This window comes from Vespa crabro, chromosome 15 (assembly GCF_910589235.1).
Source record: "Vespa crabro chromosome 15, iyVesCrab1.2, whole genome shotgun sequence".
In the NCBI taxonomy this organism is placed as follows: Eukaryota; Metazoa; Arthropoda; class Insecta; order Hymenoptera; family Vespidae; genus Vespa; species Vespa crabro.
This window is the reverse complement of record NC_060969.1, coordinates 2,016,349-2,033,685: the sequence shown is the minus strand read 5'-3', so window position 1 is coordinate 2,033,685 and position 17,337 is coordinate 2,016,349. Positions and strand designations below refer to the sequence as shown.

At 28.8% G+C, this 17,337-nt stretch overlaps 5 protein-coding genes across 6 annotated transcripts; 2 read left to right on the top strand and 3 right to left on the bottom strand.

Annotated features, from left to right (window-relative positions):
• Nucleotides 1–2,839: 2,839 nt before the first annotated feature.
• Nucleotides 2,840–5,619, bottom strand: LOC124429472 (prothoracicotropic hormone-like). Its single transcript, XM_046974800.1, has 5 exons — nucleotides 5,477–5,619; nucleotides 4,380–4,724; nucleotides 3,958–4,137; nucleotides 3,444–3,599; nucleotides 2,840–3,262 (listed from the first exon to the last, which is right to left on the bottom strand). The coding sequence occupies exons 2-5, from the start codon at nucleotides 4,404–4,406 to the stop codon at nucleotides 3,098–3,100; spliced, it is 528 nt and encodes a 175-aa protein (XP_046830756.1). The 5' UTR covers nucleotides 4,407–4,724; nucleotides 5,477–5,619; the 3' UTR covers nucleotides 2,840–3,097.
• Nucleotides 5,620–6,636: 1,017 nt separating this feature from the next.
• LOC124429564 lies at nucleotides 6,637–10,646 on the top strand. Its single transcript, XM_046974994.1, has 5 exons — nucleotides 6,637–6,829; nucleotides 7,441–7,525; nucleotides 8,479–9,372; nucleotides 9,713–9,833; nucleotides 9,898–10,646. Exons 1-5 carry the CDS (start codon nucleotides 6,755–6,757, stop codon nucleotides 10,121–10,123), a joined length of 1,401 nt encoding a protein of 466 aa, XP_046830950.1. The 5' UTR covers nucleotides 6,637–6,754; the 3' UTR covers nucleotides 10,124–10,646.
• On the bottom strand, nucleotides 10,096–12,130 carry LOC124429473. The gene is made up of 5 exons (XM_046974801.1): nucleotides 12,030–12,130; nucleotides 11,635–11,697; nucleotides 11,433–11,495; nucleotides 11,176–11,289; nucleotides 10,096–10,779 (listed from the first exon to the last, which is right to left on the bottom strand). Exons 1-5 carry the CDS (start codon nucleotides 12,030–12,032, stop codon nucleotides 10,657–10,659), a joined length of 366 nt encoding a protein of 121 aa, XP_046830757.1. The 5' UTR covers nucleotides 12,033–12,130; the 3' UTR covers nucleotides 10,096–10,656.
• Nucleotides 12,131–12,827: 697 nt separating this feature from the next.
• LOC124429424 (cyclin-dependent-like kinase 5) lies at nucleotides 12,828–14,704 on the top strand. Its single transcript, XM_046974688.1, has 7 exons — nucleotides 12,828–12,949; nucleotides 13,123–13,211; nucleotides 13,309–13,502; nucleotides 13,596–13,683; nucleotides 13,744–13,915; nucleotides 13,994–14,205; nucleotides 14,290–14,704. Exons 1-7 carry the CDS (start codon nucleotides 12,913–12,915, stop codon nucleotides 14,395–14,397), a joined length of 900 nt encoding a protein of 299 aa, XP_046830644.1. The 5' UTR covers nucleotides 12,828–12,912; the 3' UTR covers nucleotides 14,398–14,704.
• Nucleotides 14,689–17,169, bottom strand: LOC124429423 (T-cell immunomodulatory protein). Of its 2 annotated transcripts, none has more exons than XM_046974687.1 (3): nucleotides 16,851–17,169; nucleotides 15,202–16,726; nucleotides 14,689–15,033 (listed from the first exon to the last, which is right to left on the bottom strand). In XM_046974687.1, the coding sequence occupies exons 2-3, from the start codon at nucleotides 16,708–16,710 to the stop codon at nucleotides 14,770–14,772; spliced, it is 1,773 nt and encodes a 590-aa protein (XP_046830643.1). In that variant the 5' UTR covers nucleotides 16,711–16,726; nucleotides 16,851–17,169; the 3' UTR covers nucleotides 14,689–14,769. The 2 variants fall into 2 exon arrangements, with proteins under 2 accessions (XP_046830643.1, XP_046830642.1); XM_046974686.1 differs by having other exon boundaries at nucleotides 16,976–17,169.
• Nucleotides 17,170–17,337: the final 168 nt, after the last annotated feature.

Here is a 17,337-nt window from a genome sequence, read left to right as displayed (position 1 = left end):
AAGCGATACAATACACCCGATAACTCAAGCAACCTATACTCTTCTCTATTATCCTTTACTAGTGCATAACACTTCAGTCCAACACGCAAGCACTCTGATCGACTTTACAGAGTCAAGTGCGGATATAACCACTCCAGCTACCGTTTACACTCTGTTCGATCTTTCATTTACCATACCATACAAGTAAATGGCCGTAAGCTTTGACCGATTTTGAACGTGTATTATCTTCGACCATATTTCGTATTTTTCTATCTCAAATGAGTCAAAAGATAATAATGGGTTATGGTTTGCATAAGCCACCAGAGAATGTATCTCTTTTTTCTTATTTTTTTTTCCTCCTTTTTCCTCTGTCTCTCTCTTTTTTTCTTTTTTTTTTTTTTTTTTTATTATTAACAATTCTTTTTTCTACGATAAAGTTACACAACTATTACGTCATTAATACATCAATCGTAAGATTAAATTGATTATAGGACATCGTTCAGGATTCATTTTTTTACTTATTCATTAGTTGCATAATTTCTTTCAAAGATACTTTGTTTTAACATAATTCGAGAAGGACAAAGAGAGAGAGAGAGAGAGAGAGAGTGAGAGAGAAAGAGAGAGAGAGAGAGAGGGAATCAAAAAAATACTCGTTTCCCTTAAGAGGATCAAGATCCATTCATGGTGCGTTAACCTTTTCTTCTATCACGAAAAAGTCTATAGAACGCAATAGCTCCTATGAGACAAATTCGACGAGACTGTCTAGTTGTAAATATTGTTGTTTGAATGTCTCTTTGGAGAGCCATAAAAGATTCTCATTTTTCTCAAGACCGATATCGTTATATAGATATGTAGATATGTATTTCTATACGTATGTATACTCATATAGTTCCTAAGTTTTAAGAATTTTATTCAATATAAATATGATATAACATTGAAAATAAATCTATATTTTAATTAAAAGATTCTGAATAAAACAAATTAATTGTTCGTGAATAGAAGGCATATTTACAAAAGAGGAATCGGAGTGAATTAATTAATTCATAAAGAGTCCAGAACTATAGTGTCTGTATACATTATATAAGTTAAATATAAACACATATACATAATATAAATGTGTTTGTGTGTATGCGTGTATGAGGGCGTATTTATGCGTAAAAGAGCATACACGAATGCAACGAGCAAGAACGCAAGCTTTTTGAGCTTAAATGATCGTTCTAATGTTCATCGGTCGAATGGTCAAGGCCGAATAATTGTTGGACGATTTAACTCGTTTGTTAAAACGTCATTGGTAAAGTGAAATACATAGATCTTTATAAAACAATTCTTCTTGCATATCCATCTCGTTAAAATTATATATACGTTATTATTAAACGATATTATCAAAACTATTTTCATTTGAATTAATTTTATATATTGTAAGAGTTTCGTTAAAAGAGAAACGATCTTTTTAACGATGAAACGAGGCAAAAATATCATTTAACTTTACAAATTCATTATAACGATAACGTCAATGCAGAGAAGCAAACCAAAGAGAAATATGTAGTAGACACTATACATATATGTCGTTAATTGATAAAATTACCGTGAACTCTCAGAGACGCTAATGGTCGTATATAAGAGGAGAGAGAGAGAGAGAGAGAGAGAGAGAGAGAGAGAGAGAGAGAGAGAGAATGATTGAAGTTACAATCTGTCGTCTAGGAAACTATCGATACTAAAACTGATCGCGAAACTATTCAATTTTCTAAAAAATAAATTATTTCAAAGTCCTTTAAAAAGTCCTTTTGACTTTTTCAATAATTTATTCATTGTGCGTTCTATATTACGTAATATGTAATACATAATATTTTTTTATTATATAATAATATATGCGTCTAAATAAACATAATTGAAAGAGTTTATATGAAATAGTATAAACTGACCCTATTTGAGTATAACGCAAAATCTAAAAGCAATCCGTTTGAAATTCATCTAACCAATGCAAATACGAATGTCAGTATAAGAATAAATGTAAAAAAAAGAATATATATATATATATATGTATATATATTTTTGCTTCGCTCTTTTTTCTCTGTAGACGTATGAAAACAAAAGCTTTTCTTTTCCAAATACGAGTGAGAGAGATTACGCACGCATGTATGTATATCTATTGTATGTACATTGCTTTAACGAGTTAGATTAATTCTCAAAAGAAAAAATAATACAAAACGAATCGAGTTTCATATATAAAATCAAACAGACATATGCGAACTTTGATGAAGTTTCTTGTCGATTAAATAGAATCTTTGTTATTGCTTGAATGATAAAAAAAAAAATATATATATATATATATAAAAAATAAATGAATCCAACGAATATATTTATGATTCTGTTAATAATTAATATTTCATAATAAAAATATCGAAATAGAATTTGATCGAGAACATAAAAATTTCAACTTTGTAGGATTCTTTTAAGATGGTAATTAATTCAAATAAGTCACGCAAATCTCTTAGGTTGTGTCTCACGATGAATCTCTAGGGTAAAATAGGAAAGTTACTTTGGATGAGAAAAATGCGTAGTGGCTTTCCGTGTACATGATTTCGTTCGTTCTACGACATGGTGCAACTCACAGCGGGATTTATGGATATACCTTGTAGATTTTTCTACGACTCCTAGTATGCACTTTTCAAAGAAATTCCGAAGGGTCCGAATATATGTGCATATATATATATATATATATATATATATATATATATATGGGGTGTCCTATTCTAATCTTAATTATTTCCGAAGATTAATAAGAATTTCAACGAAAAAAATATATTTAAACGAAAACTTTCAATATCATGTTATAATATATTTTGTATATAACAATGATAATTTAAATTCATAGATTTATATAATTATTTCTTAATGTCATTAACAATGTTAAATTAAAATAGAACACTCTATATGTATGTATATGCACAGACACACACAACACGTACACACGTACGCACACATATAAATGCGTTGTTACATCATAATAATATGCTATTATTATTACATCTATTACTTTTATTTTATTTTTTTCTTTTTCTTTTTCACTTCACATAGATTGTTAAATTTCTTTTTTTTTTTTCTTTTCTTTTTTCTCTTAATTCCTTCTTCCTTCTGTTTCGGGCACGCAAGCAACCGCAATGTACATCGGTTTCAATTGCCATTTATGACGAAGCGATTCAGGAAGTGGTGCATTTTCGTCCATGTAACTATTCTCATCTTCCGTCAAATTGTTTGCATCTCGTTGACTTAAAATGTGTACCTGAAAAATAAATAATTAATAAGAAAAGGAATTATTTTATGAATCGTTGAATAAATACAATTAAAATTTTATACGAATAATTCTTATATCTGTAAGAATATAAAAAAGATTATATTTGTTTTTAGAGACTTATGATAAATAAAACGAGATAAACAATATATTGTTATTGCATTAAACTCACCATATATTTTAATAATTTACATGAATTAAATTTATCCTGACATGTTTTAGGTTTGCAATGAGATACTGTTAAATGTCTAGGATAATGTCCTTCACCTAAATCCTTTATCTCGTATTGGCTTTCACAAGGGCAGAAGCTTTGAGAGTATAATATGTTCTAACGAAAGAAACATGGTATTTATACTATGAATATTACTATCGTATATAATAAAGAATAAAAGAAATATAATAAAGATATAAAATATAATAAAGATAAAAAAGAAATGTCTTAATAAATCTTAAAATATACCTCTGTATTCTTTAAATATACTTTTAAAAAAAAACGCTTTACGTATGAATTATATTTAAAAAATGTAAATTAAAAACTGTGATTTCTCTTATAAATAGATCTTCATTAAAATATTTATGTTTAACATAGCACGCTGTCAACATAATTCATAGTACGAACTTTCGTACGCGTTAAAACCATCAAAGCATAAATCAAAATTCAAATATAAAAAGATACATCGGCTTACTCTTCGTTTTACTTCGTTCAATCCACCAGAGAGATACATTTGTTTATAGTACAATGAATTTGGATTTTCTGGAAAATCGTCGTAATCAATGAGAGCTCTTGATTTTGATAAATCTCTTTTTGATCGATCAAAAGAAAAATTAAGATTTTTTTCTTGAGCCAAAAGACCTCGTAGGATCATCTAGAGATTTAAAAAAAAATATATATATATATGAGAAAAAAAATTTTATATAGAAGAAGAAGTTAATGAATTAATTAATTATGATTTTATAATCATGCTGGTAAAAATGTGTCACGTGAATTTAATTAAATACTTTACAATTATAATTATAATTTATTATAATTTATATATATATATATATATATATATATATATATATATATAATTTCATTTCATAAAAAATGTATTCCATAAATACTTACATATAAGATGAAAATGTTGATCTTCATAATGTAATAATTCTCCTTATGCTTTCTATCGGAAACTGATGATCTTAGGTCTGGAATATCTCCCTTATATACAATATTTTTTCGATAAAGACACCCTCGTACAACTCAGATGTCTTTCAACTTATCAAAAGAACCATTAATGCCACTCGATACCCACATCTAAGGTTTATTTCAGAATCCCAATCTTTTGTATTTCTCGAGGTAACATTTCTTCGAAGCTCATTTTTCCTTTTTTCCTTCTATATTATTAATAATTAAAATAAAACTCATTTTCGTTTTTTTTTTCTTTCGTCTTTCCATATAGCCAAGATCAAAAATCTGAACGGAAAGAAAAAAAGTCAAATGATATAGCTCCGAACTCTTGGAAGTTAACAAGAATCTTTTTCAATATTAAATAAAATCATTTCCCTTTTGTGTTTACTATGTTTCTAAATTAATTGCATTTTCACGAAATTGATTTTGAATAAATACACGGAAACGTTTTCAATTTAATCTCCTGCATACAATTTTTATCCCTAAGTCTATCTAAAGAATCATATCAATTTTGACGATATTTTCAAATCTCACGCTTCAACATCCTTTCACCTTTGACCTCTCTCTATTCTTTCTTACCCCTTTTTATTCACCACTCTGCATTCTCTGTCTCTCTTTCTCTCTTTCAGATTATTAGATTTCATTTTATTTTTCCTTTCAATTTCCAATTGTTTTAGATCGTATGATCCTTATGAATTTATTATAAAAATATAATATATGGATACATTAGGTGAAATATTCTATATAAAAGAAATGACTAAATATCGTTCAGTCATTTCTATAATTCAAAGCAATATCCTAAAATGATTAGGATCAACTTAATTCTCTTTTTAACGAAATGAACAAAAAAGAAAAAAGAATACAAGATCAAATATCACGATCGATCGCACATGTTTACGAGACATTTATCACTCGTCATTAAAGAAACGTATTCGTCGTATTCATGGTTGACGAGCTTCGTTCTCTCCTGCACGCATACATATACGCACGCACACACACATACACACACAACAACATACAAATACATCGTTACGCACCTTTCACGGCCGCTTTGAATTATTTTCTGCACCAGATACTATGAGGATCGATCGATCAGCAGTTTTATTCAGTCACTTTTTACATACGCTTATTTGTTCTCCTTCCTTTGTTTTTTTTTTTTATATAAACGACTTTCAACCTCTCAAAAGAGGGTTTAATTTGCCAAAAAGACATGCGAGATTAACTTCATACTCCTGATATATGTTTTGAACCTTGAAAAGGTAAAAAAAATAATAATAATAATAAATAAAAAAAGAAATAGATCATTTTCATACCCATCGTATCCAACAATTTATAATATTGAAAAGAAACTTTAATTATTATGGTTTTCAAAAAGATGTGCGATAGAAGAATACGAGGATTATATGCTGTCTTACTTTCAAATTAATCTTCTGTAATTAACTACAATACTGACGTATCGTTCTTTAAGAATGATACGTTCTTTTGAAAAGAAGAAAAAAGATGACAACTTAATCTCCACCATAAAACACAGCTCTTCTTTAGTAATATTTAGAATAATGCCGTATCTTAAAAAATTCTCCAGAGAAGATTTATCTGCGAATAATATATAATAGTTATTTTTTTTAATACATATATATATATATATATATATATATATATCTATAAGTATATATATATATATATATATATATATATATATATATATATATACATATAGATATAGATATATATATGTATAAATAAATGTATAAAATATGTATAGAAAAATGTATAAGAAAAATCCTGCTAAAATGTTACAATCCCTATATTCTATATGCATTTTATTTCATATATTGTGTATATACATACATATATTTATACATACATGCATATATATATATATATATATATATATATATATATATAAATATATTATTTTAATAATAAAAAAAATTTTATTGAAAAAATATTCAATTTCACATCTACAAATTTATAGCAACCATAATAATAATAATAAAAAATGACGGAATCTAAATTTATAAAAAAAGAAAAAAAAAAATGAATTGCCACTTGATATACATTATTTCGTTAAAAAGCTTTTGGCGATAAAAATATGATACTTCGGAAGGGTGATACTTCGCGCTCTTTATCGCGCAGACGCGTTTACTTACCCCTTTCTACTCCCTTCAACGAATTTCCCTCGCCCTCACTCCTACTTCTATATATTTCAAGGGAGCATGAGTATCGAGACACTTCGCATAGTTTTCGCGGCACGTCACTCTGAATTTTTTCATTTCAATTAAATCAACGAAACAAGGATCGACAGATCATAGATCATGAAGACACACGTGATTTCATCCATTATTGCGAGCATATTTCTCGTCGCTTCTATTGAAATTTCGGCCCTACAGGTAAGAATAAGAATTATTCATTCTTTTATTTAAATTTATCTTGTTTAAAATATATTCATTTCTTTTTTTTTTTTTTTTTTTTAAATACATTATTGAATATAAATACATAAAATTTATCGTAGGAATTAAAATTAATGTAAAATTATTGAAATATGTGCTTATTCGAAACACGCGTCACGAACTTTGTCTATGCATAGTAAACATCTTGTTTCTTTTAAAAAATTCTCTTCCCTTGCATAGACATGAATTTTGAATTATCTTTAAAAATAATCTATCTCGTAATTTTTTCTTTTTTCTCTTTAACACGCATTTTCTCGAATAAAAAAAAAAATAAACAAATTATCCTGCTCATTCTAACGCTAGTTTTATACTGTATAGAAATGAATTTTGAATTATTTTTAAATAAATTATCTTGCAATTTTTCTTTATAATGTATAATGCTTTCTCAACTAAGAAATTAATGAATCCTTTTCATTCTAATACAAACTGTATACTCTATAAATTTTTCTTTTTATATTATGTTATAGAACATATATTGTGTAAACGAATTGTTTTAAACAAATACATAGATCTTCTTTCTATTAAATTAATATTGTTCATTGACTTATCAGATACAGAACGATGCTAATCAAGCACAACGAGAAAATTACCAGCCAATTGTGACGGACTTTTTGATCAAATACTTAGACGATCATAGTGAGTATGCCTTTTAATTTATTTTCCCCTTTGTTCAAAAAAACGATCGCATTCAGATAAGGCGATTCTCTAAAAAAGAAAAAAAAAGAAAAAAAAGAAAAAAAAAAGAAAGTCACTGTAGTATACACGTTGCGTGTACGTTAATGAGTTTCGTTCTTGTCGGGTATCTAGATACTTTAAAACCTTTACTAATTTTTCGTCCCAAGTATTGCGTTCACTTACATGTATATATTATTTACTTTTATGGCAAATTATATATATATATGTTCCCAAAGGAATAACGTTGTACGATCGATATTGTTGTTAGGGGTTAATTCTCTCAGGGTATATACACATGTGTATTTTATAACATCATGATAATTTTTTCAACAAAAAATTCACGAGAGACTTTTTTCTTCCTCTTGTATTGTTCTTTTTCTTTCTTTTTTTTTGTTTTCCTTTTTTCTTTTACTTCTGCGATGGATCGCAGAAAGAAATTTCCTTTCAATCGATCGAAAAAAAGAGAAAGAACGACAGAGAATTAATGCTTCCATAAACAATTGATCTTATTATAAAAATAAAATCATAAAATAAGACATTTAGTGTGCTAACGGAGTCGTAAAAAAAACTACGTAGATAATGCGCAAGCTCTCGTTATTTTAATTAAAAACTTTTGAGAGATAGAAATGTATGGATAAATAATTACTTAAATTTTATTTCTCTGCTTACGCGACGAAACATCCAACATCTCTAAATCCTTCGGGAAGGTAAGTCATAAAAAAAAAAAAAAAGAAAAGAAAAAACATTACTCCTGATGGAGCTCTTCATGTTATTAAAATATTCTTATATTATTTATATCCTTCATGATTTACAATGTGAATTAAAATCTTAGATAGAAAGCATTTATATTATTATTTTGTAAGGAAGATTTTAGTCACGCTTATATTGTGTAATTATTTCTTTTTTTATTTCAGAACCGGGTATATCAAATGCCAAAAAAATCATCGGAACAAATGAACAAAATGTTGTCAAACGAAATTTGGACCAAATTGGTGGTGGTAATCTCGTTAGAAGCCTATACGAACCTTCGAGAAAACAAGAAATAGTAAAAGATACAATAAACGATCCAAATTCGATTAGATTGAGTAATCTAAAGAGTTTGTTCAAATCGAGAAACGAGGCTGATGATCGTACAATGCGTAATCTCGATCAGATCGGTGGTGGAAATCTCGTTAGAAGTTCAAATATATTTGGCACCAGTTTCCTAAGAAATTTAGATCAAATCGGCGGTGGAAATCTCGTGAGAAATTTGGATCAGATCGGCGGTGGAAATCTAGTGAGAAATTTGGATCATATCGGCGGTGGAAATCTAGTGAGAAATTTAGATCATATTGGCGGTGGAAATCTAGTGAGAAATTTGGATCATATTGGCGGTGGAAATCTAGTGCGAAATTTGGATCATATTGGCGGTGGAAATCTCGTGAGAAATTTGGATCAAATCGGCGGTGGAAATCTAGTGAGAAATTTGGATCATATTGGCGGTGGAAATCTAGTGAGAAATTTGGATCATATTGGCGGTGGAAATCTCGTGAGAAATTTGGATCAGATCGGCGGTGGAAATCTAGTGAGAAATTTGGATCAGATCGGCGGTGGAAATCTAGTGAGAAATTTGGATCAGATCGGCGGTGGAAATCTAGTGAGAAATTTGGATCATATTGGCGGTGGAAATCTAGTGAGAAATTTGGATCATATCGGCGGTGGAAATCTCGTGAGAAATTTGGATCATATTGGCGGTGGAAATCTCGTGAGAAATTTGGATCAAATCGGCGGTGGAAATCTCGTCCGTGATGTTGATCGTTTCTACGAGTGATATCTACTTGATAACAATCTAAAAATAAAAATAAAGAAGATCGATTAGAATTGAAAAATTAAAAATTATTCTTAAATTCTGCGCTGCTATTCGATATGACGAACCAACACAAATATTGGATAATATTAATGCACCAAGATTTCTATATAATAATTATTATTAAATATCATTAAAAATTGCAGATCACACGATCAAGAAATTACTTCAATTTTATCCTGATGATCATATATCTATCCTACGATCATTCCTAATAAAAATATTCTATCTTATTCAAACCTAGATTTCATTTGTAAAGATTTTGAATAAAATGAGTAATATATTTTTGTCTTATTTCAAAGGTATACCAGATGGACTTAATGTAGACAATATTGGTGGTGGCCATTTGTTACGATCAACTCGTCGTAATTTCGATTTTTATCCTGGTCTGATCTATGAGAAACAACGATATTTTCCTTTGAGGTAAATAAACTACTAATAATAATACTTGCAATCATATTGTCCTCAAACTGTTATATATTTGCAGAAGACCTTCAACATTGAATCCACGAATTGGTGATTATGAAGAGAACTATCCATTGGTGCTCGATCGTTTAGGTAAGAGAAACTTCGATGAAATTGATGCAAATGGATTCGACAACTTTTACAAAAGAAATTTTGATGAGATCGATCGTGTCGGTTGGAGTGGATTCGTTAAAAGATTGAGTAATTACTTGGTCAAGCAGCAACAACAACAACAACAACAACCTTAAATCATCAAACTAGAAATATCATCGGAATACTCTTTTAACGTTCTCCATTTTATTGGAAATATATCTCACATGATATTATAATGATTCATATCGATAGATATTAACTTAACGTAAACATCAAATATAAAAAAAAAAAAATAAAGATGTGTCAAATATCATTAACGAAATTTAATAATAAGAATCGATGTGAAAGTATCTATAACTAAATGTAAATAATGAATATTTCATTTAATTACGTTACGACAAGATTCTCCTCGAAGAATCGAGGATGAATATACTTGACTGATTAGAAAAATATTTTATTGCGAGACTAAAATATATCCCGTTTAAAAAGCATAAGTATAAAATTATATTTCGTGGATATCATTACATAAATTAGAGTCCTTTTACAATGACTTCATTGAAACTTCGAAACTTCAAATGTTAAATATCGTACGATATTTTAATTAATTTGTTCTATATGTGTGTGTGCTTTGAGAATATTGTGAAAATGTAATACAAATAAAAAGATAATATCTAACGATCTAGCTATTTCAATGTTTCTCTCGCTGTTGTTTCTTTTCGATTAAACTCTTAAGTATATTATCCATTTCCTCGTTTATGTTAGCCGGTGTTTCCACTCTAACGCTTTCCATGTTATGATCCATACGTACAAACTGTATTTAATAATAAAAATATAATAAATATTTACTTATTACAAATTAAAACAAATGCGATGATGTGTTCGTTTGAATGAAATTTGATCTCAATATAAAAATAGTTATGGAACACTATGATCATATATGATAATCATAATAACATAATATGGTAGTGATTAATGAATATGGAAGTGATTAGAAAAGTGGTCCAAAATCAATTAAATTTTTTTTAAGAAAAATATCGTATTATAAATACTATTTTTTCAAATTTGTTTAAACTATTTTTATGATTACTAACATCTACGCATATGAAACTTTCAATGAATTTAATTGATCCATTCTGTATAACTGTACTACAATCGCATTTTTTAATTAATAATGCTGATTTGAATTGATTCAAAAAAGAATATCAACCTCTATCACACCCTCTTCAACGATGTTGAATCGTTGAGATAATGCAGCCATTCTTGAGCTAAGTTTTGTCAAACGATCGGTAATGCAGAGTTCCTTGCTAACGTCTTCCTTGATCTATGAGATTTCTTTTGTTATGAAATATGATCTGTGAATTATTGATACGTCGTATGTACATCGTAAAATTGCACATGATACGTATCGTATATAATAATATTTAAAAGGAAAGAAAAAAAAAGAAAAAAACGTGACGATCATACCTCATCCATTGCCTCCATTATTTTGCATTTCATATAATCCAAACTGGCGCGAGATTCGTTTACCTAAATTAAACGTAAAAATTCATAAAATTTTTTATAAAAATTCTCACACGAAATATTTATATATATATATATATATATATATATATATATATATATATATATATATATATATATATATATATATATTTATGAAATTTACCATTGAATTAAAATCTGCGATGTCTGTCACGATTTTATAATGCTGTTTCATTGCCCAGAAAAACTAAAATCATTTTATTTATTATTTAAATATGAATAAATTTATTAAAAAGATATTACAAATAAATATAATACTCACGCGTTGTAACGTATATAAAACAATTGTTAAATTTATCAAAACGAATATGACACTTTTGAATAATTGTAAGACGAAATACATGATTCGTTTATATATTATATTTACTAAAAAAACAAGAAACAAAGAAAAAAAAAAAAAAAAAAAAGAAAAATACTTTTCTCTTCGTGTAGAATAATCCAACGAAGAATTTAATATCTCATCCGCATAATTATTTCTTGTAATTAATACGATTTTTTTTTATCTACGTAAAAACTTACCATAGAATGTATAACGAAGCCTGAACAAAGTGAAGATTGGCACTATTGCAACAACCAATAACAAGTATCTGTCTATCTATAGATGGCCAATAACATTGCTATCTTTTTTCTATTTCCTGGAATCTCTTTTAAAAAAATACTTCTTTTTTATTTTTACTTTTACTGCGACAATCGAAACTTATTTCTTATTTAATTATTTTGATTACACTTTTATATTAAAACACATTTCAATGAGACAAATAATAATAATAATAATAATTGTTATTTATCTGCAGACGATATTGAATGTTTTGACTTAAGTGGTTAATACGAAACATGTCAAACGAATCGTCCGTTGTTTTTTCCTTTTTTTTTTTTTTTTCTTTTTTTTTTACACACGCATATATCACGTGACAAGATATTAACGTATAAAAACCTTGCAAATATATTATCTGATTTTTGTTTACAAAATATATATTGTTATTTAATATACAAATCATTTTCTAATAGCAAATATATATATATATATATCCTAATATATATTTAAATATAATGTAAGATATAATTTGTAATCGTATTATAAGTCGTATGATTATGAGGAGGATGACAAAAATTATATAGCAAATAAATTATCGAACGATCAATAACAGACTAATAATAAATGAGAAATATTGAACGAAACGAGTTCTGTACTGTTGATAAAAGAACCTATTATTCTTTTATCTTTGAAAATATCGCGTATCGATCAATAGAATCTAATTAATTATTTTCCCTCGTGTTTAATTTAATAATTCATGAGTTTGAATTCCCGCGCGTAATCTATATTAAATGCGCGAAGTTTAGTCGTCACGGCGCAGCGGTAACCACTGTGCGTGTGCATTCCGCCCGAAGTAACGCCAAAAATATGCAAAAATATGAGAAACTCGAAAAAATAGGAGAAGGTAGGCGAACGATATTGTCATCACGTTAATCGTACGTTTCCAATGAACGAATTGATCATTTACTTTAACATTAAAAACCGAGATAAATCGTCGGCGCCTCTTGTGTGTGTTGTGTGACATTAGATGCGTCACTATAACGCGAACTGTCATTGTTAAACGATGTTTCTTTTCAGGCACTTATGGCACCGTTTTCAAAGCGAAGAACCGCGAAACTCACGAGATCGTCGCTTTAAAAAGAGTACGTTTGGACGATGACGACGAAGTAGGTATATCTAAATGTTATTTTCATCATCTATAACTTATTTTCAATCATGAGAAAGAATAATACTGATCATCCATTTTTTCTATTATTTCTATAGGGTGTGCCATCCTCAGCCCTTCGGGAGATCTGCTTATTAAAAGAATTAAAACATAAAAATATAGTGCGTCTTTATGATGTATTGCATAGTGATAAGAAACTTACTTTAGTCTTTGAGCACTGCGATCAAGATCTTAAAAAATACTTTGATAGTTTGAATGGAGAAATTGATTTAGACGTAGTGAAATCATTCTTGTAAGAATCTGTCTTGTTTTTATGGCTATATATGGACATATATATACATATATGAGAATGATGATTATCTCACATGTTTTTTATTTATTCTAGATACCAATTATTACGTGGACTAGCATTTTGTCACAGCCGTAATGTTCTCCACAGAGATCTCAAACCACAAAATTTACTAATCAATAAGGTATAATTTTTATCTATACATTATATAATCTCATGATTCTAAATTACCTTATTTTTATAGAATGGCGAGTTAAAGCTTGCTGATTTTGGATTAGCACGAGCATTTGGCATTCCGGTTAAATGTTATTCTGCTGAGGTTGTTACATTATGGTACCGTCCACCAGATGTTCTTTTTGGAGCAAAACTATATACAACGTCCATTGATATGTGGAGTGCAGGATGTATATTTGCTGGTACATCCATTATAAAAATAAAATACTGAATCTGGATAATAGAAATTGATAATCTGTTTGTATATTTTACTCGTATAGAGTTAGCTAATGCAGGGAGACCGCTTTTTCCTGGTTCTGATGTGGATGATCAATTGAAAAGGATTTTTAAAATGTTGGGTACACCAACAGAAGAAACATGGCCAGAGTTAACAATCTTGCCAGATTACAAACCTTTTCCACAATATCATCCAACACAAGGATTGGCTCAAGTTACACCAAAACTTACCTCAAGAGGAAAAGATTTATTACAGGCAAGCTAGATCTCTTATATATCATATTGATTTTTAAAAGAAATTATATAGATACATATTAAAACTTTTTTCAAATATTTTCAGAGATTATTAGTGTGCAATCCGGCACTGCGATTGTCAGCAGAAGAAGCTATGGCGCATCCTTATTTTAATGATTTAAACCCTGCCATTAAAAATGACCGTTGCCAATAGCAATCTCGTGTAAGTTTAGCATTTTTTGAAGTCTTATGCTTCAAGCTTACCGACCAAAAATACTCCAACAAGAGATCGTTTGTTGATATATTTCGCACTCGATGCGCCAAACATATTGTGTGATATTAAAAAGTCCTGTTTTATATAAAAGTACATATGGCGAAACAATAAATTGTGAATTTTATCAGAATTGGCCAATTTCTATCAGGAACAGAAGTGTTACTCTATTAAGAATGAAAAAAAGGAAATTATTTATTGCTATATTTATCGTAAATTAAAAGGGATAATAAATTGGAAGCAATACTTATTTATTGATCAATTATTCTGTTAAATAATTAAATAATTCTTAATCATATTTTCTTAAATCTATTTTTACATTGCATCAAAAGGGAACCTATGTCTCTCTTGAAGCTTTTCTATTTTATCTTCCCGTCTCTCCTTCCAATACAATGAAACAATAATTAGTGAAATAAGGCCGCACGTTCCGCTTAAAGCAGCGGCACTTAATAAAATTAATTTACTAGGTGTAACAAATAACTGAGCTTTCCATCTATATGGTTTTGATATTGGATTAGGTATCACTACCATTTGAGAATTGGGAATAATTTGCGGCCATTCTCGTGATTTACCACCGACCTGTGAAAGAAAATTGTGTAATTGTATAAAATATTGTTGTATTTAAGAAAAATGTAATTATTATACGTTAAATTTAAATCCTTGTACGATAAAAATTTATGCCATCGTTCAAAATTTAATCAATCAATTTGATTAATATAATTTGATTGATCGTATTTCATAACTTACTCCTATCGTTAACGAATCTACAAAGTTTGGTGTTCTGCCCAATCCAAAAGTAGTATATGGCAAATTTAAAGAAAAATATGCACTTTGTGGCAATTGAGCAGCAATTGCATTACGTGGACTACCATCTTGTGTGGTAGTTCTGTAAGCTATCGATGGTCCTGGTAGATTTGTGCCGTATGTACGTTTTTTCTTTCCTAAAGAACCAGGTGAAATTGGATACATACTGTTGTTACGTCCAGTGAGTACCATAACTTTAACGAAATTGGCATCATAATCTAAACTGTTTTTAAATGCAGCAGTACGATAGATTTTATTAGTTTTATCTATTAGTTCAACCAAAATTACATCCAAAATACCATCTTGATAAAAATCATAAAATACTGCCATAACAGTTTCATTATAAAATGGATTAAGTGCCTGCCAACGTATATCGAAAGTACGATTGAATCCATTGCAAGAATTGCATGCAACATTTTCAAGTAAAAACGATTGTCGCTGTTTAGTGCTAGTAGATTCTAATGTTGCCAATAAATCAGGATAACCATCCATATTGAAATCTCCACCTCTAAGCGTTATCGCATCAGTATAACGTTGACCATCTCCTTTTATAAATGCCCATGTATTACTCTTATCTCTGAAATTTATTTGCAAATCATGCCATACACCTTTGGAATACATCATTATGGTGCAATTAGTATGTTTCGCTTCATCATAACAAAGTGGCAAAAGTAGATCTACTTTTCCTGTTAATTCAACATCAAGATAAAGAGTCTGACCAATGACCTTTGCATTATGTGGTAAATCAATAGGTCTATTAAAGACAAAACCATTTTCCTCGCCATGCCAAACTTCAAAAGACTTTTCTGTTGTTACAACAAGATCTGGCAAAAAATCATTATTTAAATCCAGAAAAGCATGTGAATGCGGGTGTCTTATGTTTCCCATTTCTTTATATTCTTTATCTGACATTGGTATGACCTTATAAGTTCCTCTATTTTCTTGAAATATCCAAAAACTTCTATTATGATCTTTATTCAAACCAAAAAGATCAATAATCATATCTTGATTATAATCTAGAGCCAATGGCTGCCCTTGCATACTGAATAAAAGTTCAGTCGTACAATTTAATTGTACAACCGAGTCTTTATTTCCACCCCATAAGATATATACATCTGTAAGTTTTGTTGTTGAGTTAAGAGTTGTAACTAGAATATCCATAAAGACGTCTCCATCAAAATCTCCTGGTACAACGCTTGTGATACTTTCTTTGAAAGAACACTTTAGATCATTATTTGGCCTTAATAAAGGTTCCTGTTCTGCAGCAAGAAAAACTTGTACAGTTTTGCCATCCTTGCGTACCATAAACACATCGGTTAGTTCATCGGAATTAAAATCTCCAAATGCAGCGGGCATCCCATCGAGCACATTTCCAAATACAGCTGCAGTTATATCACTAGAATGACTTGTTGTCACAAATGTGACTACACAAATGAGTTGTAGAATCCACATGGCTAACTTATGCTACCTGTCAAATATATATATATATATATATATATATACATACATATAAACAATAATAATAAATCTTATTTAAAATGATTATAATATATATATAACAAAAAAAAAGGAACAATTTAATCCATAATTACTCTTTTAAAATAACAGCATTCTATTTCACTCTAAATAAAAATAAATCGTAACTAATCAATCCTATCAAATGATGTCATCTCTGAAGTATTAATTTCGATGCAATAACGTATCTATAAATACTAACTATTAATTTCGTAAACAAGTTAAGTTGTTTATATCCACAGCGGAGACAATAGCTCAAATTTTAAAAGTCTCATTCTGAATTTTATACTTGTTGTTGATAGCGATATTAAATGACATCAGCAGCAGAGAACAAAACTTAAATATCAAGAAATTAGATCTCTTATCACGTCCGCATTGTTTGCTATTGCGCTGCAATATCTAATAACTGAGACCTCTGGTGACGAAAATATTTATTAAATCCGATACTAGCGCTATATGGTAATAAACAAAGAAACATCATTCTATTTTTTTGTTATCGACCTTTTCTCGATCGATAATAAATTTTAATAAACTTTGTTAATATAAAAAAAAAAAAATTAATTT